Source organism: Panthera onca, chromosome B4, assembly GCF_046562875.1.
Source record: "Panthera onca isolate mPanOnc1 chromosome B4, mPanOnc1 haplotype 2, whole genome shotgun sequence".
NCBI lineage: Eukaryota > Metazoa > Chordata > Mammalia > Carnivora > Felidae > Panthera > Panthera onca.
Genome location: NC_138345.1, coordinates 132,378,456 through 132,396,652, shown reverse-complemented (window position 1 = coordinate 132,396,652; position 18,197 = coordinate 132,378,456). Strand labels below are relative to the sequence as shown.

At 51.9% G+C, this 18,197-nt stretch overlaps 3 protein-coding genes across 6 annotated transcripts; all 3 read right to left on the bottom strand.

Annotated features, from left to right (window-relative positions):
* On the bottom strand, positions 1 to 2,121 carry ATF4 (activating transcription factor 4). The gene is made up of 3 exons (XM_060656293.3): positions 1,913 to 2,121; positions 1,001 to 1,321; positions 1 to 914 (listed from the first exon to the last, which is right to left on the bottom strand). Exons 2-3 carry the CDS (start codon positions 1,227 to 1,229, stop codon positions 85 to 87), a joined length of 1,059 nt encoding a protein of 352 aa, XP_060512276.3. The 5' UTR covers positions 1,230 to 1,321; positions 1,913 to 2,121; the 3' UTR covers positions 1 to 84.
* A 3,193-nt stretch (positions 2,122 to 5,314) lies between these two features.
* MIEF1 (mitochondrial elongation factor 1) lies at positions 5,315 to 17,594 on the bottom strand. 4 transcript variants are annotated; one of them, XM_078449432.2, is made up of 5 exons: positions 17,485 to 17,594; positions 11,103 to 11,253; positions 9,987 to 10,164; positions 9,521 to 9,783; positions 5,315 to 8,909 (listed from the first exon to the last, which is right to left on the bottom strand). In XM_078449432.2, exons 2-5 carry the CDS (start codon positions 11,244 to 11,246, stop codon positions 8,103 to 8,105), a joined length of 1,392 nt encoding a protein of 463 aa, XP_078305558.2. In that variant the 5' UTR covers positions 11,247 to 11,253; positions 17,485 to 17,594; the 3' UTR covers positions 5,315 to 8,102. The 4 variants fall into 4 exon arrangements, with proteins under 4 accessions (XP_078305558.2, XP_060512275.2, XP_078305559.2 ...); XM_060656292.3 differs by lacking the exon at positions 17,485 to 17,594 and adding an exon at positions 17,267 to 17,379; XM_078449433.2 differs by lacking the exon at positions 17,485 to 17,594 and adding an exon at positions 15,328 to 15,438.
* MIURF (mitochondrial elongation factor 1 upstream open reading frame) lies at positions 17,381 to 17,593 on the bottom strand. Its single transcript, XM_060656297.1, has one exon. The coding sequence runs from the start codon at positions 17,591 to 17,593 to the stop codon at positions 17,381 to 17,383; it is 213 nt and encodes a 70-aa protein (XP_060512280.1).
* Positions 17,595 to 18,197: the final 603 nt, after the last annotated feature.

Sequence of the window (18,197 nt, the reverse complement as noted above, 5' to 3'; positions counted from 1 at the left end):
TACTTTCACTACAAAATAATTTATTACAACACACAGCTGCAGCACAAGCCTATGTACAAGCACATACTCCGCGGACAACCCCAACTAGGGGACCCTTTTCTTCTCCCTGGCCTTTCGGACCTCTTCTATCAAATCTTTCAGATATTGTATCTCCTTGGCCAAAGAGTCTGCCCTCTCTTTCAGAGCCTCATTCTTCTTTTCTAGCTCTTTACACTCGCCAGTAAGGGCCTCTTGCTCCGCCCTCTTCTTCTGGCGGTACCTAGTGGCTGCTGTCTTGTTCTGCTCCATTTTTTTCAGCTTCTTATCCAACTTCTCCACCTTTACTTTTGCTGCCGTTTTCTCTCCAGGGGGATCGTAGGGTTTGGGGCGGGCAGAACCACAGAGGTTACATGGAGACAGCTGGCTCTTACTTGGAGAGCCCCTTGAAGTCGAGGGGCTATGCTGGGGGGACCCCAGATAGGACTCAGGACTCATACAGATGCCACTATCATTATCTGACGGGGCATCCTCCTCCTTTATGCACTGTGGGATCATGAGAATGTAAGCAGTAGAGTCTGGCTTTCTATCTCCTTCAGAGATATCCACCTCACTGCCTAGCTCTAAACTAAAGGAATGATCTGGAGAGGAGGAAAGGGCCCCTGGGGAGAGAGAAAGAGGTTGCAGGAAGGTATAAGGGGCAACCTGGTCTGTTTTGGGTAAACTTTCTGGGAGATGGCCAATTGGGTTCATGGTCTGGGGGGGCTCCTTATTCGTCTCCTGGACTAGGGGATCAAAGAGATCACATGTGTCATCCAAAGTGGCCAAAAGCTCATCTGGCATGGTTTCCAGGTCATCTATATTGAACAGAGAATCAAAATCAAACTCCTTCAGATCCATTTTCTCCACCATCCAATCTGTCCCGGAGAAGGCATCCTCTGCAAAAGATTGAAAAGGAGTCAGACACACAAGGCAGCAAGCCCGACGCTCAGATCCCACCGGCAGGCAAAGGACTCCTACTCACCCTTGCCGTTGTCTGAGGCACTGACCAACCCATCCGCAGCCAGCCATTCGGAGGAGCCCGCCTTAGCCTTGTCGCTGGAGAACCCATGAGGTTTGAAGTGCTTGGCCACCTCCAGGTAATCGTCTAAGAGACCTAGGCTTACTTCAGCCCCCAAACCCGACTGGTCGAAGGGGGACATCAAGTCCCCCCCCAACACCTCGCTGCTCAGGAAGCTCATCATCTCGGCCATGTCGCGGGACTTTACTGGAATCGAGGAATGTGCTTGATTCGAAGAGGTCTTTGTCGGTTACAGCAACGCTGCTGCTGGATGCCTTGAAAAGCCTGAAAAGAAACCAGAAACCAAGGCCCACTAGAGACCAGCCGGTCCCAGAACTTCATCTTTCCATCCTGGAGGGAGACTGGCCAAACTAGAATTCCACTCGGCAGCAGAGAATCGGGAACACGTGGCCTCAGAGCCATCACGTCCACCTTCCTCGCCGCCCGGTCAAGGCGCACAAGATGGACGCCCTCAGGGCTGGGCCGTCCCTCCACCGGCCGCCAGAGGAAGGCGCGCCATCCTCAAGTCCAAATACGGCCTGGGCCGCCGGCCCCGCCCACGACTCACACCGCGCCACCGCCCTGCCCCGCCGCCATCTTGGCTCCTGCCACGTTTTGCTGGGAGCCGGACGGGGACGCGCCCCTGAATCGGAGGCCAGGGTCGTCGAGGACTTCTATCCTCGGGGACGGGGCGCGCTCCCCCAACCCAGAAGCGTCGGCGTCTCGCTGACACCCAAACAGGGGTCACGCGTCTCGGGCGCTCGTAAAACCGCTTCCCCCTCTGGGACGCCGCCGGCCGCAGGCCGCGCCCAAGCGAGCCGAATGCCCTCGCCGACCCGCGGAGCATGGCCAGAGCGGCCCGGCCCCGATACTTACGCCATGGCTTAAGCCGCTGGGGGGTGCCGCTGCAGAGCCTGGTGCTGCTGCCGCCGCTGCAAAGGCCAATGCTGCCGCAGGCACTGCTGCCTCTAATACGCCATGGCGGCTGCGGACCCTGGGGGAGCGGAGGAGGGAGAACGCGCACTCGCACAGGAGCTCTACATTTATAGGCGGGAGGGAGAGAAATGGCCGCGGCCCGCCGGCCGTGGGTCCTTTATAGACTTTGCCTCTATGAGGACGCATCACAGGACATATCCTTCCGCCCCGGTCACGTGACCCACGCCTCCTACCCACTCATTTTCGCCCCTCCGACGCCCCTACTATCTCCAACCTACGACTTTTATGTCCAGAAGGTAGCTGTGAAAAGAATGTGAATTATTTTTAGAGTCTCAAGAAAGGAAAAGGGCGCACTACTTTACACGGCAACTAAGATCAAAGAGTCACTTTCCTCTCTGGAGCCGGAGAGCGCGGAGGGATTCTTCAGACACACCTCGTTTCCGGTGTTAGCTTCGGGGGCGGGGAGAGAAGTCTTTCTGCCCAAGGAAGGTTTTTATTGTGAGGTTCGAGGCCGCTTGGTTGTCGCGCGAGATGTTGGCGGAGAGCGAGCGTCGAGCTGATTGGTTAGACATGGTGAGTCATATATATCTCGACTTTCTATTGGCTCTGAGCCCGAGGTGGGAGGGCTTCTCGCTGAGAGAGCCCAGGTCCGAGCGGGAAGGGGTGGAGTGATGAGTGAGGTTCCCGCTGCTGCAGTCTGTTCTTGGTGGGCCAGTCTCGGTTAATTTCCCCGCTGCAGTGGCTTCCGCAACTCTGCGCACACTTAGCGGCCCGTGGTTGCGCCGCCTCCTTCCCCGATCTAGAGCGTTCAATGGTCATGACAGGCCGGAACCCGTGTGGCCCCTTCCTGCCCCACTCAGTGAATCTCCGAATTAGCATCCAGTTTCAGGCCCTACATGAAATTAGGGGAAAGGAAGTGGCATTTCGTGTGCATTTCCACCATATGCAAGGCCTTAAGTAGCTGAAAGGGAGACAGGACCTCAGTCGGGACCTCAAATGCTTCATGCCCACCTACCATAAAGGGCCAACTCTGCATCCTTACTGTCAACTCTCAAGTCCAGGCGGGAAGATGCATAATCTATAGCCCAGTTTAAGGTATTTTTACGTACCCAACCTGCTAAAATGTTTGCTATTCTATTAAAAGTATTCAGTCCATCACAAGGGAACTTCTTTTGGTTTATGCAGATGCATTTGCCCCAAGAGATTTTATTAAACTGGTATCTGTCACTGTCAGTTAACGCCCAATTCTGCGACTGCCCGGTGTAACCTAACCACTTCTCAGCAAGTCCCCCTAATGCCGCTAATGAGAGAAGCTTGAAAACCCACGCCCACTTGCGGGGGGCAGGAGGGTTCGTGTGTTTGGAAGCAGCGGTCCAGGGTAGGGCTTGCAGTTTGCTCTCTATCCGGGAGCTGCGAAGAGTGCCAAGAAAGCTCTTCAGCATCCTCCAGTCCCCTTCCCCAGTCAGGCCCTGTGGGGGCAGAAACCTTAAGTTTCTACCTCCATTTCGGTGGGCCATAGAATTATCTGTAGCAAGGCTGTGAGGTCAAAAAATGTGGGGAGCGCTGTCCTTGTCCGTTCATTGCTTTGATTCAGTCTAGCCCAACGATTTCTTTACAACAGCAAACCGAACTAATGCGATGAGGTGTGTGGCCCAAAGCCGCACAGCTTTCCGTGGAGGCAGTATGGGGTAGGGCTTAGAAGACAGATTTTAGAGGCAACTCCAAAAGGATCCTGGCTCTTCCATTTAGTGGCTGAGACGTTTTGGTTACGCAAGTTTTCCTTGCTGAGCCAGTTTCCTCATCTGTGAAATGAGGCTAATGATGAGTATCCTTATGCTTAGAATGAAGATTATATATGGAAAGCATTGAGCAAAGTGCTGATAAATGCTCAATAAATGGTTATTACTATTATTAGAACTCAGGTCTTCTGATCCTGACCTCCCAATCCCCACTCCCCATTTTCCTTTCATCATCCTGCTTCCTCGGAGGACTACTAGTATTTATTGAGTTGATGAAACCAACAACTGGTACATGTAAAGCATATTGCAAAGTATGGTTTTTGTATTGCTTTGGAGAAATCACAAATGTCAAGATACAAAGTCTAGTCTTACGTGCAAAGGCACTTAAGTATCCCTGAACCATTACACAAGTCTTCCAAGGTGTACCGAAGAACCCATGGGGCATGTATCAGAAGACCTGTCAGTGCCTCCTTACAGATGACTAGGCAGAAGGTTGAGAATTAAAGTAATGTTGCCCCAGTTTTGACACCGCAGAGGTCATTGATGAATGGCTCCAGGGGCAACCTGTCCCATCCATTCTATCATGGAGACCCAGATCAAGCACTTCCAAGGTTCTAGCTGAGAATGGAGAACCAGTACCACTCCTGTAGGAAAATGTTTCATACCACACACAAGTCAAAGCTGTGGGAAAGGAGATTTTTATTTTTTCTTTCCATGCTGTGGAAGGACATCATTTTCCCCAGCTTTACTTCCTCCCTCAAGGAGAATAAAAGATAGCAATTCCCCAGGTCTCAGGGCGAAGCTACTTCTATGTGGGCCTAGCCAAGGTGGGACAGAAAGACCAGTGACTGATTCCAAATCTACCGCTGAATGTATCAACTGCTACTGAAGGGCAGGCAAGTGACTGGAAGGCAAGTTGTGGACTTGGCCTCAGGGACCAAGAATTTAAAGACTACAAGGTGATCTGAACGAAAAGGTAAACACGCTGGACTCCACCTCGGAACCCACATCTGGGGTGGGGGGGGGCACCCGGGTGGCTCAGTTGGTTAAGTGTGTGACTTCAGCTCAGGTCGTGATCTCACAGCCCATGAGTTCAAGCCCCGCATGGGGCTCTCCGCTGTCAGCGCTGAGCCCACTTCAGATCCTCTGTCCCTGCTTCTGCTCTCTCAAAAATAAACATAAAAAAACAAAACAAAACAAAAAACTCACCTAGTATTTTGGCCACTGAGAACCAGCAGTGTCTAAAAGGCCCACAGCCTAACAGATCGAGTCTTAAGTGTCCCTTACCATTGTCTTTGGCCTGGACCTTTAGCAGGAAGAGCAGAGTACTAAGAAACCCTGTGAACACAAGTTTCCAGGCAAGGTCACAGCCTCAAGGAAGACAGGCTACGGCAGAGGACTCCAACACAATGCAGGTTTTCCCTTACAGAACCCCCGCTGGGGCCTCTCCAGGAAATTGTGATCATGAAGCTAATTCCTTGTCAAAACCATGGGAGTTCTCAAGTTGGAGTACAAGGGAGCAAAATCAGCTAATCTGGGATGTGAACAGGGAGACCAGCAGGGGCCGAGACCCAGGAGGAAAGACCGTAGGCCTCGACACAGCTTTTCCAAACGTTAACTTTGATCATTTATTTGAAGGGGGAAAACAGTCACGACAAAGCATATCATAAAAATACTGTTATCCTGAACTCATTTTTCAGGAAGGGGCACCAGGGAAAAAATCAAAATATACTTTGGAATGGATTATGCTTTCGAGACAATGAGTATATTTTTAAGCATTAGGCTAACTCTGTGGTTTGCTAACATAAATGGTGCAAAAAAATTTCCAGAGAAGTAGGAGCTGGTGCCATGACTTCAGGCAAAGGTGGGAGTTACTGGGTACATAGGCAGGAGAGTGGTGGGGAAAGGCACGACGTCCTTCCCCAAAGATTAAAACAATCGGGAGGGGGTGCAGGATGTTGTCCTCTTCCATCCAAGAACCTCAACACACTGGACAATCTTCCATGTTTTACACGGCTTGCCCAGTCTCAGTCACCAAACCCACTAGGACCAGGGCCAAGAATCTCCACTGCTTCTTGTTCTGAGGACTTCCAGGTGGTTCTTGCTTGTGAAATGGGAAAGCCACGGTTTTTGGTTTTGTGAAACACAGTTAAGAGACAGAGATGCCCTTGTGTTGCTCTTTAAGAAAAGAGATAAAACCAAATGGCAGTTACACTTGGCTTTGATAATCTGGGCTTAAGTCTTTAAAATCTTTTGTTTCTTTCCAGCTCTCCTTCCAATGCTTTACATGCAATTTGGTCAGAGATGCCAGCTTGAGAAAACTAGACTCTGTAATACATTGGGAAAACCGACTGCTTTACCTCAATGAAGACTAACCCACTCTTTTGCAGCCTCCCTTCTCCTTTCCCTCTAATGGATCCGAGAAGTGAGCTCCGTGCTCCGGAACCACCAAGGTCAGGCTCCACCCCATCCCCTCCAGGCCAGTCACCGAGGGCAGCACTCAGGCACAGAGATTTCCTTTAAGCCCTAATTTGACTCTGATGAACAGCCAGCGTGGAGAATCTCTCTCAGGGTTCCGGGCTTTTTATGTTTCATTCTCTCTCAGGAGCTTCATACAAATGAAAGAGCTGAGCCACTTTAAGGAACCTCTGCATACATAGAGAGGAGCAGGAAATTTTTCCCAATGGAGTCGAGGTTAACCCTAGTTTACCCTCCTAAACCATGACAAAAAGGGGGCAGGATCGTCTACCCTAAATTCAAAGGTAGCTGAGGGTTCAATGCTATTTTAGAGTCATTTCATGCTGCTGTCATTGGGAAAGAACGAGACAGCTGTGGAGAGCTTCACCAGAATCTCACCGATGGAGAGGTAGGAAGAATAGAAAAAATAATAAAACTTGATGGGATAACGAAATACTGGATGGGCAGATCAGAAACAATTATTACTGGCTTCTTGCCACGGACAGGACAAAAGCACGACACAAGACGCACAGACGTCGTATATTAAATACTCCTCCCCACCCTCAGGATACTTTGCAATACACACAGCGCAGTTTTAGCAGCTGGAAATAAGAGGGGGCGGAGCAAGCTGCACCGACCCCTCCCGCCCCTCCGTGTTTTATACACGAACTCTCTCCCTAGGTAGCACCAGTCTCCCCAGGAGTGGGCTGAGACAGGACGGGGAAGAGGTCAGCGCAAGTCTGCTCGCCCTTCGACGGTGCCTAGGGGGCTCGGCACGCACGGCTCTCACGTTCCTGTGGCAGAAGCTGGGGAAGGAAGGGCTGGCTTTGGGCCGGTTCCTGCTCTGAGGCAGCATCCTAGAGAGGCGGGCCTGATGGGGGAGAAACTCCGTCACCAAGCCTCGACTGGTGACTGGATTTTCCAGTTAGCCTTCAGACACCTGTCAACCTCCCCCAAGGCTGTGTCCTCAAAGGCTTCGTCCTAATTGGCAAGAAGCAAGGAAGGGGCTGAACAACAGCACTTGTGCAGGGGGGGCGGTGCCCCGGCAGGCAGCCCCTTCCCTCCCTCGTCCTCCTCCTGTCCTCCTGCCACTCCGCTCTGGCAGCTGATCCAGACCAGCCAAAGGGGAGGTCTAGACACCAGGCACACGCACCCTCCCCAGGCCCTCCTCACCACCTCCAGCTCCCCCGCGGCACCCTCACAGATGGCCACTAAAAAACACAATCTCCAGGCAACTTTGCAACCAGTTTATCTTGAGCCTCACTCCTGCGTGGGTCAGTAACCGTGTTCCCAGGAGGGACCTTCTCAGCACTTAGGAATCTGAGGTGGTCAGGACGTGGGGGGCACGGGCTGCTTCTCCAGGGACCTGGGTCAAGAGCCAGCTCTTCTCCTGGTTTTAACCCCAGAAATTCTAAATAATGTCTGAGCGCTCACTCTGCAGAGCTCAGCTCGGAAACGTGCCAATCAGAACTCTTCGGTGACATTCAACTCAAAGGCAACATCTTGACGGGGCAGATATGCTCCAGGGAGAAAAGCAAAACAGAAGGCGTGAACAAGAGGAACAGACAGAGGAGACACTGGAAAGAAAACAGGCCAAAGGGCAGACAGGAGCAGAAAACCTGGGCCAAATTGCACAACAGCAGCTCAGGTCAGGCCAGTGCTTCACCTTCTCAATTCATTCCAGAAAAGTCAGCCTGGAGCAAGGGGGCGGGGAGGAGTAGGTGCACAGTGTTTGGTAACAAAAACAGAAAGGGCTGGGTGAGAAAAGAGGAGGCAAAGAGATGGCATTCTAATCAGCATGAAGTGACCGGGGCGATGACCAGCAAGATAGGAGGCACCTAGGGACCCTGTGAGGCACCAGCTGTGCAGCCACGTGTTTCTAACGGAGAAGCCAGGGTCTGACCGCCTGACGTCCACTTTGGCCTTCACCTGCCCTACGTGTGCAGCAGCACCTCCGGCTCAGACAAGGAGCAATAGAGAGTATATCCCAATTCATCTATTTCTTCAGGAGTGAGCTCTGCAAACAAGTTCACCTTGGGGTTCAGGGCACTGGGCAGGACTCCGGCCTCTAGGTAGCTGATGAGTCCCCTCAAGGCCTGCAAGAATCGGTCGGCCAACATATCCGGAGACCAGTCAGCCTCCTCCTGGGCCAAGTGGAGGATGACGTTGGTGAGCTGGCTGGCAGTGAGGTGGCCCAGAGCCGGAGTGGACTTGCATATGGCCTTGAGGATCTTGAGGCACAGAGATCGGCAGCCCGAGTCGGCCTGGTCCAGAGCCCGCAGGCGAGCCGTCTCTGCGGGCCGCAGGCTCAGCCGCCATAGGTTGTCGTACTGGGCCAGCCGGTGTGGTCTGGCTACCAAGACGGTGTCGCCGAGGGTCACCGACGGCAGGAAGTCAATGACGAGATGCTTGTTGCGCTCATACTGCACTTCCAAAGTCAGGGCTTCTGGGGGTGGTGCTGGTCGGATCACGTAGTCCAAGAGGGACCCTATGGCTGGCCAGTTGATGGAGCCAGCCACTACCTTCTCAAATGTGTCTGCCACCGTCTTGGGGGAAAGGTAGCCCCCTACTACGCAGCGGTCCCAGTAGCTGCTACCACGAGGAAAATACTCTGGGTTCTCACGGCGAACCAGGCAGAAGCCGGGGACGTTCATGATGGTGTCCTCACCAGGGATACACGACCACAGGTTCTGCTCCAGCACCAGGGGCACGATGAGTTGGATGTGGTCAGCTGTCACCACCTGTTGGAGCACAGTTAAAAAGGTTTTGAGGGATTTAATCTGCTCAAGAGAGAACTTTCCCCAAACACAGGTCCCACCATCTTGTATTCTCCCATCAATAAAGGAAATGAATTCGTTCAGAGCAAGGATTTGAACCCCGGTCTGTCAGAATAAGAAAAAGAAAAAAGAAAAAAAAAAAAAAAAAAAAAGAAAAAACAGAAAGGGTTAAGGAAGACACAACAAGGGCTACGGCAGCAGGTAAACTTCAGAAACAGTAAGACCTAAGACTTCGGTCTTTCTGGCACGCCTGGGACACCGATCTCCTGTACCAAGAGCACTCTTGAGAAACGGCTTTTTTTGTTTTAAATGTTTTACTACTTTTTTTTGAGAGAGCGTGAAGAGCGTGAAGAGCGCTCGTGCGCACATAAGCGGGGGGGGGTGCGGGAGACAGAGGATCCAAAGCAGGCTCCGCGCTGTCAGCACAGAGCCCGACTCGGGGCTCGAATTCACGAACTGTGAGATCGTGACTTGAGCCGAAGTCCGACGCTCAGCTGACCGAGCCCCCCAGGCGCCCCCAGAGAAGCATCCTGGTCCGCACCCGACCCTACCCTTCGTGAGAACCACCTTGGTACCTGCAGGTCGTCATAGAGGCTGCCACTCAGGTACATGTCCCGGAGCGGCATGTCCGGCAACTTGGCCCGCAGGAAGCTCCGGAGCTCGGCACATATGTCCACGGCAGCTTGCTTGGCCCGAGCCTGCTCGCCAGCAGGGATGGCCGCCCGGTTCCGGTAGTAAGTAAGAAGTTTCTCCTGCAGGGACATGCGGAGCCGTGACTTCTTCAAGTCTACCTGGCCCTTCCTGGCCAATGGCTTGGGCCGGGGCGGGCAGAATGTATCTGCCAAGGCAAGAGAGAGAGGCACGTGAGCTCTTCCCGCGCTCGCTCGGTCCACAGCTGCCTCGGCCCCGGAAAGGAGGGCCTGGCACAAAAGTGCGAGCGCGGTGCCTGGCACGCGGGCGCTCAAGAAAGGTCTGCTGAAAGCGGGGGCGGTACTGAGCACACACAGAGAGGCCCCGGAGGGGCGGGGGCCTTGTCCTCACCTGCGTCAAAGGCTGAGGAGTCTGTGGGAAGGGTCTGCAGGGACCGGCTCAGGCCTGTCTTCATTTCTTTATTCAGCAGTCCGGGCGAGCCCATCCAGTTCGGTTCTTCCCAGCTCCTCTTCCCTGAATGGCTCAGGCGGGTGGGGCTGGTAGGGGCACTGATCGCCCTATCGTACATCTGAAATAGCGGAGGCCGAGGCATAGGAAGCTTCCTGCCTCCGTTTCCCTTCTTCTCAGCAGCTCTGCCCTAGGGGGTCTGACTACTATTTTTCAATAACTTTAGTTTTATTCTAGATTATGGAACACTGTGCTCCATGCAGAAAATCTCGGGAAATACTAAATGATGCAAACAAGAAACAGATCTACCGTAAGGACACAACACAGACACGACTGTTAATATTTTGGTCTGGCTCTTGCTGGGAAATATGTATGTATATACTTAGGATCCTACTGTACGTACACTTGCGACACTGGATTTTTTTCACTCATCCTTTTTATCATCTCCCCACTGTCACTGAAAACGAACCCAGTGGTCAACATCATGTACCTTTTCTGACTATTCAGCATTGTACCTTACGAACGTACCATAACGTTGAACACGGATTCATTTATTTAACGGATATTTACCGAGTGGCTCCTACATGCCAGGCGTGGTTCTAGGTGCACAGAGTCAAGCAGTAAAACACAGAGACCCAATCCCTGCCCGCATGAGTCTGCAGTGCGGTGGAAGGATACAGGCAATATGTAATAAACAAGTTAAATGTGACATACGCAGTCAGAGATAGATGTTAAGGAAAATAAAGTAGAAAAGGGAAATAGGAAGTGTGTATGTGGTGGGAGTGTTGCCATTTCAAATCGGGGAGTTAAGGAAGGGCATCTTGGTTATCTGTAGTGGTTTACTCACTGGGATAGACTTATTTGTATTGCCACCGATTTCTTCAGGGCGGAGTCCTAGAAGTAGACTTGCTGAGTTCTCCTATGGGCTCATCTAACAATGTCAGATTTCCGGGTTATGCCCCCATTAGCAGTATCCGAGGCTCGTTCAAGGTCAGCTCCACTTGACAGAGGCAGCCTCGTCCGCCCCCCCCACCCCCGGCCCTGGCTGCGCCCACTTACCCGCTTAACTGCCAGCGTGGCGATGCCCAGCATGGCTGCTCCGCCCACCCCCAGCACCAGCCGGGCATTGGAGAGCACAAAATCAATGGCCGTGCCGATGCCATTGTCATCCTTCTTGCCTTTGCGCTCACCAGAGCCTGCCATCTCTCACCTGAGGACGAAGTCAGAACACAGCCATCACCACCTGGGACTCAAGAGCCACCCCTCCTCCCTCCCCCATCAGGCCACGCGCAGTAGGGACAGGGCATTCTATGAATTCCAGCAACCCAAATCCTCCTGCCTCTAGCCTGCACGCTCTAGGGTCAAGGGAGAGACACCACGCCCCATGACATATCTGCATATGCAAGGGGGGGGGGGAAGAATGGATCGCGCTCATTGTGAACAAAATCTCTCCATCAACCTACTGAGGTTGTAGAAAGAGACAGCCTTAGCTCAGTGTCCATCAATCCCTTCTTATGTTATGTTATATTATATTATATTATATTATATTATATTATATTACGCTACCATGCACTTCAACCCTCTCCCTCTCCCTTCCCACCACGGTAGCGTAGATTGTTTTGATCCTTTGGCTACCACTTCCTGTAAGGTGAGACCTGAGAAGGTCTAACCTAATAGACTAGGTTAGCAGATGCTCATCCAGTCCCATGGCGTCACTTCACACATAGGGAGGTGACCTGCCAGAGGTCCCAGAGACAGGGAGTGGCAGAGTCACCTCCACAACTCAGGATTCCAGCTCCTAATAGGCTGCTTTTCCTACCATCGTGTTTACCCTTTACCCACACCAAACGTTCCCACTCTACTTTCTGCAAAAAAAAATAAACCGTTAAAAAAATAATAATAACATGGACCAGACTACTGCACACGGAGACATAACCTCAAGTCCACACATGAGAAAGGTCCAAAGGGAAAAATAACTCTGTGGACACTCCCACTTGACAAATGCTTTGCTTCTTGGGGAAAGTGTTCGGGTGGCGGGGAGGCACCAGGAGTTCAGGTGAGGCTGGCACGGTGACACTGAGTGTCAACCCCAAGGACGCTGTAGGCTTGGCTGTTAACTGGGAAAACACACACACACACACACACACACACACACACACACACACACACACACCCATCTACCCAAATGCACTTGAAAAATGAACTAAAAAGGAGCTCGTGGGCTCAAGACCAAAGAGGCGGCCTCTCGTACAGAGCTCTGGCAAGGGGAGCACACACTTGCTCCCCGGCAACAATGAAGTCATCCTGACTGAAGTTCCCTGCGTCCCCACATAAGCCCATGAGAACCGTGGGTCCGACACAGAGGAAGGATGGCAAAGCGGTGCAGATCTGAGCGCTGCTCTTACCACTGCTGCTCTCCTACCTCCCACGTCCAGCACCCCAGGAATTACACAGGGAAAGCCAGCTGTGCACCACTCGGGGTCCCAACATGCCCAGGATGGGAGGAGACAGAGACAGGATCCCTGGGTGCATCTTCCAGTGTAAGTAACTTACTTACTTTCTTTTTCTTTCTTTCTTTCTTTCTTTCTTTCTTTCTTTCTTTCTTTTTCTTTCTTTCTTTCTTTCTTTCTTTCTCTTTCTTTCTTTTTCTTTCTCTTTCTTTCTTCCTTCCTTCCTTTCTTCCTTCCTTTCTCTCTCTCTCTCTCTCTTTTTTTTTTTTTTTAAATGTTTAGTTTTGAGACAGAGACAGAGCATGAATGGGGAAAGGGCAGAGAACAAGGGAGACACAGAATCGGAAGCAGGCTCCAGGCTCCGAGCTGTCAGCACAGAGCTTGACACGGGGCTCGAACCCATGAACCGCAAGATCATGACCTAAGCCAAAGTCAGACGCCTAACCGACTGAGCCACCCAGACTCCCCAGTAACCTTCTTTCTAATACCGCTACAACTAGGTATTGCTGGCTTCACCTCTCCTGGCCCTTGCCTCTAACCTCCCCGGCCAAGGGAAGGGAAGGGAAGGGAAGGGAAGGGAAGGGAACGGGAGGGAAAACGTTTCTGACTCTACTACTTCCAGCAACTGAGTTAACTAAGAGTCATTGTCAAGTCCAAAAATATTTTTCCCTAACCAGAGTTCACAACTTTGGTGGCACTTTTCTCTACCTTTTCCGGTCAACAGAAGCTTCGGGCTTAGGGACGTAATGGGAGACTACTTGGCCAAGTGAAATACGTTCCCACTTGCACAGAGCAAGCAAGGCCAAGGGGAAGAGTTCAACTATACATTACAGGTGGGGTCAGGGAAGAACACTACTCATCGTCCCTCCAGTGGCCACTGAGACAGAGACGGCACCGATCAAACTTGGCCAAAGCAGAGTAACTCAATCAGGACAGAGTAGAACTTTACACATATGTGTTCCCCACACGTAACAATGACCAGTGTTTTCTTTTTATTTAGTTAGTTTTTGAGAAAGAGCAAGAAAGGGGCAGAGAGAGGAGACACAGAATCCCAAGCAGACTCCGCGCTATCAGTGCAGAGCCCGACGTGGGGCTCAATCCCACAAACTGGAAGATCAAGACTTGAGCCCAGATCAAGAGTTGGACGCTTAACTGACTGAGCCACCCACACACCCATTTTCTTTCTTTTAAACACAAGAACCTTTACTGATATGTTTATAATAGAAACACTGGATGCAGGCACCTCCTTGAACGTGAGGCAGCAGGACCAGAAGGGGATGTCCTCCACCCAAGTGAAAGCCAGAAGGAGCCTCCCTGGGCCATTTAACCCAGGGCCCATCTGATGACTGGTAAGAACGAAGCAGTGATGTGGCATAACAGAAAAGAGCCTGAGTTCTCAAGCCGGAAACTCTGAGGACGAGTACTTGCCTTTGAGCCCTGACTTATTAGCTGAGTGACCTCCCTAAGTTACTTAACCACCCCAGCTACGAAAAGGGGATAACTACCCCCGCGTGGCCTGACTCAGAAGGTTGCAGTGAGGAAAAAAACATCTACAACAATACTGAATGTGAACGCTTTATAAAATGGAAGAGTACTCCACAAGTACGAGCTATCGTGAAGGCTTTTACGATTTCCACTCACAGGACAAAAGGTCACCTTCCAGAAGGCAGGCAGCAACCCAGACTGTCCTCAGTTACATTCTACCTTCTGAGATAGAGCTAAGAAATGGCCTCTAAAGCTCACACTGATGCTCTTCCACACTTCAGACCCAGACCATTAAGTTGGCAGCTTGTGAGAAGGCTCTCCCTTGTCTAGTGCCGTGTGCTCCCCCCATCTGTGGACCAGGTGATGCCACCGGTGACCAGGGAGAAGAGAGTATGTCCATGAGCTTCAACAGCGAGATAAAAGCTCTTGTTCTAAAACCTAACTTGTTTCAGTCGAGACTGCTTATCTACCGTACACTGTCTACTCAGGTTCTGTGGCTTAGCCTGCCTATTAGGACACGAGAATCCACCTGGCATGACGGGGAAGGGGGAGGGGGGTGGAGGGTGGGGGAGCCTGGCTCCTCAGTGCCATCAAGGAAGAGAATTGTTGGTTACTGGGTTTAGAGTTTCAGTTTTTCAAGATGAAAACATTTTGGAGATCTGTTATGCAACAATGTGAATATTCTTTTTTTTTTTTTTAAAGTTTGTTTATTTATTTTGAGAGAGAGCGAGCACGTGCCCATGAGCAGGGAAGGGGCAGAGAGAAGGGAGAGACAGTCCCAAGCAGGCTCCACACAGTCGGCACGGAGCCCAACGTGAGGCCTGATCCCAGGAACCGCGAGACCGTGACCGGAGCTGAGATCAAGAGTCAGATGCTTAACCAACTGAGCCCCGCGAGTGCCCCAACGGTGTGAATATTCTTACTGCTACTGAGCTCTACACTAAAAACTAATGAAAACGTTTTTTAAAAAGAAGAGGACAAAGAAGGAGGAGGAGCACTGACATGGCAGGCAGGGCTGGGGATGGAAGGTCTCAGCGCCGGTGACATTTCCGGGCCAGTTATTTAACCTGTCGCCCCAGGTACAAAAACGGGAACGGACATACTCATTGCCCCGATGGAGCGGGGATGAGGCGTAACGGTGGCCCTGCAGCTTCGGAGGCAGACCGCACAAAAACCGTGAAAATTTCAACTTCTCTTACTTGAGAAAGCCACAGGACTTCAACATGTCTGGCTCGAGCGCACACGAGGCCAACTGACACGCGCTGAGTCACGTGCCGGGCACGTTACACGTGTTAATTCCCGAATCCTTACGCCGCCACCATGGGGTCGCGGTGTTACCTCCAACGTACAGATGAAGAAGCGGAGGCAGAGGTTAAGTCACTGGCCCAAGGTTATCGTGTCGGTAAGCTGCGCGGCCAGGATCCGAACCCAGAGCTCGTCTGCCGGAGAGCAGTGCGGAGGAGTCCTAAGGCCTGCCACTCCGCCTCGTTCACATCTTATGAGCCAGAAGACCTTAACCTTCTTGGAGGCATTTTGGCACATTCACTGCCGAGTCCCCAGGGCCAGCGCTGTTCGACACATAGATCGTATCTGTGGCACAAATGAGCCGTTAACCCTATGGGGGGGGGGCGGATTTCTGGTTTTTCGAGGAGGTGGTGAAGGCCATCTGTAACCCAACTCACAGGGAAAACAGACGGACAGAGACTCAGTAACGATTTCTCCTTCGGATCCGCTACCCTTCCCGGCGCAGGCAGGCTCCCGCGGGCATCAACCCTCCCCTGGGCCTCCCCTGCCGAAGGCGAGTCTGCAGTCAACCTAAGTGGCCGAGGAGAACCGAAAGCCGTTACATAAGGCTCCCCGCTCCCCCCGGCCACTTTCCCCCTCTGTGGAAAACAGCACCCTCGCCCAGCCGGCAAGCCTTATACCCCAGTTATCCTTCGTTTTTCTCTCTCCGCCTCCAGCCTCAGCCAACTGGCCACCGAGCCCCGCTGCCGCGCACACTACGGAAGCGCAGCTGCCCCACCACCCCAGTCGCTCAGGGTCGTCCGGCCGGACTTGCTGCCTCCGCTCTGTCGTCAGCAGCTTGTTCTCCACACGGCCACCGCCACGATCCCTCTTCTGTGCCATTCCCCTGCTTTCCAGAGCTGTGACCGTCCCCCTCCTATCGGATGTCGCAATCTCTTCGCCGGGGCGGTCAGTCTCCTTGCAGACTCGGCCCGGCCTCAACTCCCACCACTCGCCTCACAGGCGGGCCGTGCCCGCCACGGCAGACTCAAGTTCCCAGACTACCGTTCCCACCGCCGTATTTGCCCGTTCTTGGCCGTCTGCATGGCAAGCTTCTATTTCTCATTTGAGGCGGACCTCAAACGGCCCTTTTCTATAGCCACCTATGACCCCCCCCCCCCCACCACCTCCCTCCTCAGGCAGAATCACGTCCTCGTCCCCATCTCCAAGCTCTTTATGTGACCCTCCGGCACAGAGTTGCTCCCCCTGGAATTACTTTCCGTTCATCTCCACATCAGACCGAGTCCCTCGATGAACCGTATCGTTCACCTTTATCCCAGAGCCTGCCGGAACATGCCAGGGCCATAGAAGGCCCTCTGGAAAAGTTGCCGAACTAAATATCATCACTAGGTTATAGAGGGACTTCTTGGTAACACTGGTATCAGGAGGAAACAGAGCTAACCTACCACCTGCTAAGCACCATTCCAAGCGCTGTGTGTGCGCAGTCTCACTGGATCCTCAAAATGACTGCACAAAGTAGGTACTGTTCTCTCCATTATAAATGAGATGGGAGCTCGGAAAAGTCTAGTGATTTGCCCTAAGTCCCACAGCTATTAGCACCAGAGCCGGGATCTGAACCCAGACACGGTCCCTTGAAGTCCACACACACTATGCTTGCTTTGTAGGCCGTGTTGTAACAGAATATAGTCATGTCTGGGGAATGTGATCTGACCCATAAGGTAACAGAATCCACTGAGAGCGAGCCGGCCTGGAACTGAGCTCTAATACTTTCAACCAGTATCTTCTGTAACATTTTCAGAAGTAAAATGTTCCAGGAAATAAAATGGTGATAATAATTTTATTCTGGCGGGCCTTGAAACGCGAGGCCTATTTTTTCTCAATAAGGAAACCTACTTCTATTAATGTCTCTAATTCCTCCATTGATTTCTAATGACTGAAAGACTATGGTCACTGAAAAGAAACTGTCCCCTCTCCTGGTCCCCTGCATCAAAAAGAAAAAAGAAAAAGAAAGAAAGAAACCTATAGGATTAAGTGTCTACCTACCTGAGACTGCTTACTGCATCTGTGAGGTAGGGATGGGAAAGAGCAGGAGTGTCTACGAAGACACCTTTGAACTCTTTCCCTTGGAATTAGGAGGAGAGGGGAAAGGAGGGGATCCTAAATAATCCCCCCCAATTTGCTGTGGAGGAAGACCAGGCCCTTTTCCAGCTGCCTCTCCCGGGCCTCAGGATCCTCTAGCTTCTGGTTTTTCCGGAACTCACGGCGGATGTAGGCAAGATAGAAGTCTCGATCAGTGTAGCGAAGCTCTCGACCCTGGCGCAGCAGGGCCCGGTACAGACTGAGCACCGCCTCTCGGCTCCATGGGGCCATGGGGGACTGGCGGGGGCTGGGCGTCAAGCTATAAACAGAAGGGAAAAAACAGAAGCCTAGAATCAGAATTAACGATAGAAGGGTCTATATAGAGACTATCTAAAACTCAGGGGTTCTTAATCTGGGTCTCAGAGATCCCAAGGTCACATTATGACTTAGTGGCAGGGCTAGAAGTAGACCCCAGCCTCCCAGGGTCCTCTCTGGGAAAGTACAGGTTATGCTGAAGGGCCAGGGCTTGAATCCTGGCTCTGCCGTTTACCGGCCATATGATTCCGGGCAACGTACTTAACCCTTCTGAGCATCAGGTTCCTCGGTGGTAAAAAAAAAAAAAAAAATGCAGATGACATTATATGTTAAAGAGTACCTACCACATGGGGTTATTTTGAGAACTGCATAAGATAATGCACATATAGCATCTCTAATAGAATTCCACTACGAGGGGTGGTCTAGAGTGGTTGAAGGCAAGGACTCTCAGCCACACTTGAATCCTGGCACCACCGCTTCTGCAGTGATTACCCTGGCAAGTTTCTTAACCTCTCTGCGCTAACCTCAGTTCTCCATTTGTACAATGAGGAGCAAGACTGTATTCTGCCCATCCGGTTGG

What these genes read in the sequence shown, in the direction of transcription:
- MIEF1 (XM_078449432.2), bottom strand. Translation starts at nt 11,246, where the DNA reads ATGGCAGGCTCTGGTGAGCGCAAAGGCAAGAAGGATGACAATGGCATC. An exon ending in CCACGCTGGCAGTTAAGCGG is followed by an intron (nt 10,165 to 11,102) that starts GTAAGTGGGCGC and finishes CCGCTATTTCAG; the next exon opens with ATGTACGATAGGGCGATCAG. An exon ending in CTCCTCAGCCTTTGACGCAG is followed by an intron (nt 9,784 to 9,986) that starts GTGAGGACAAGG and finishes TTGCCTTGGCAG; the next exon opens with ATACATTCTGCCCGCCCCGG.
- ATF4 (XM_060656293.3), bottom strand. Translation starts at nt 1,229, where the DNA reads ATGGCCGAGATGATGAGCTTCCTGAGCAGCGAGGTGTTGGGGGGGGAC. An exon ending in TGCCTCAGACAACGGCAAGG is followed by an intron (nt 915 to 1,000) that starts GTGAGTAGGAGT and finishes AATCTTTTGCAG; the next exon opens with AGGATGCCTTCTCCGGGACA.
- MIURF (XM_060656297.1), bottom strand. Translation starts at nt 17,593, where the DNA reads ATGGCCCCATGGAGCCGAGAGGCGGTGCTCAGTCTGTACCGGGCCCTG.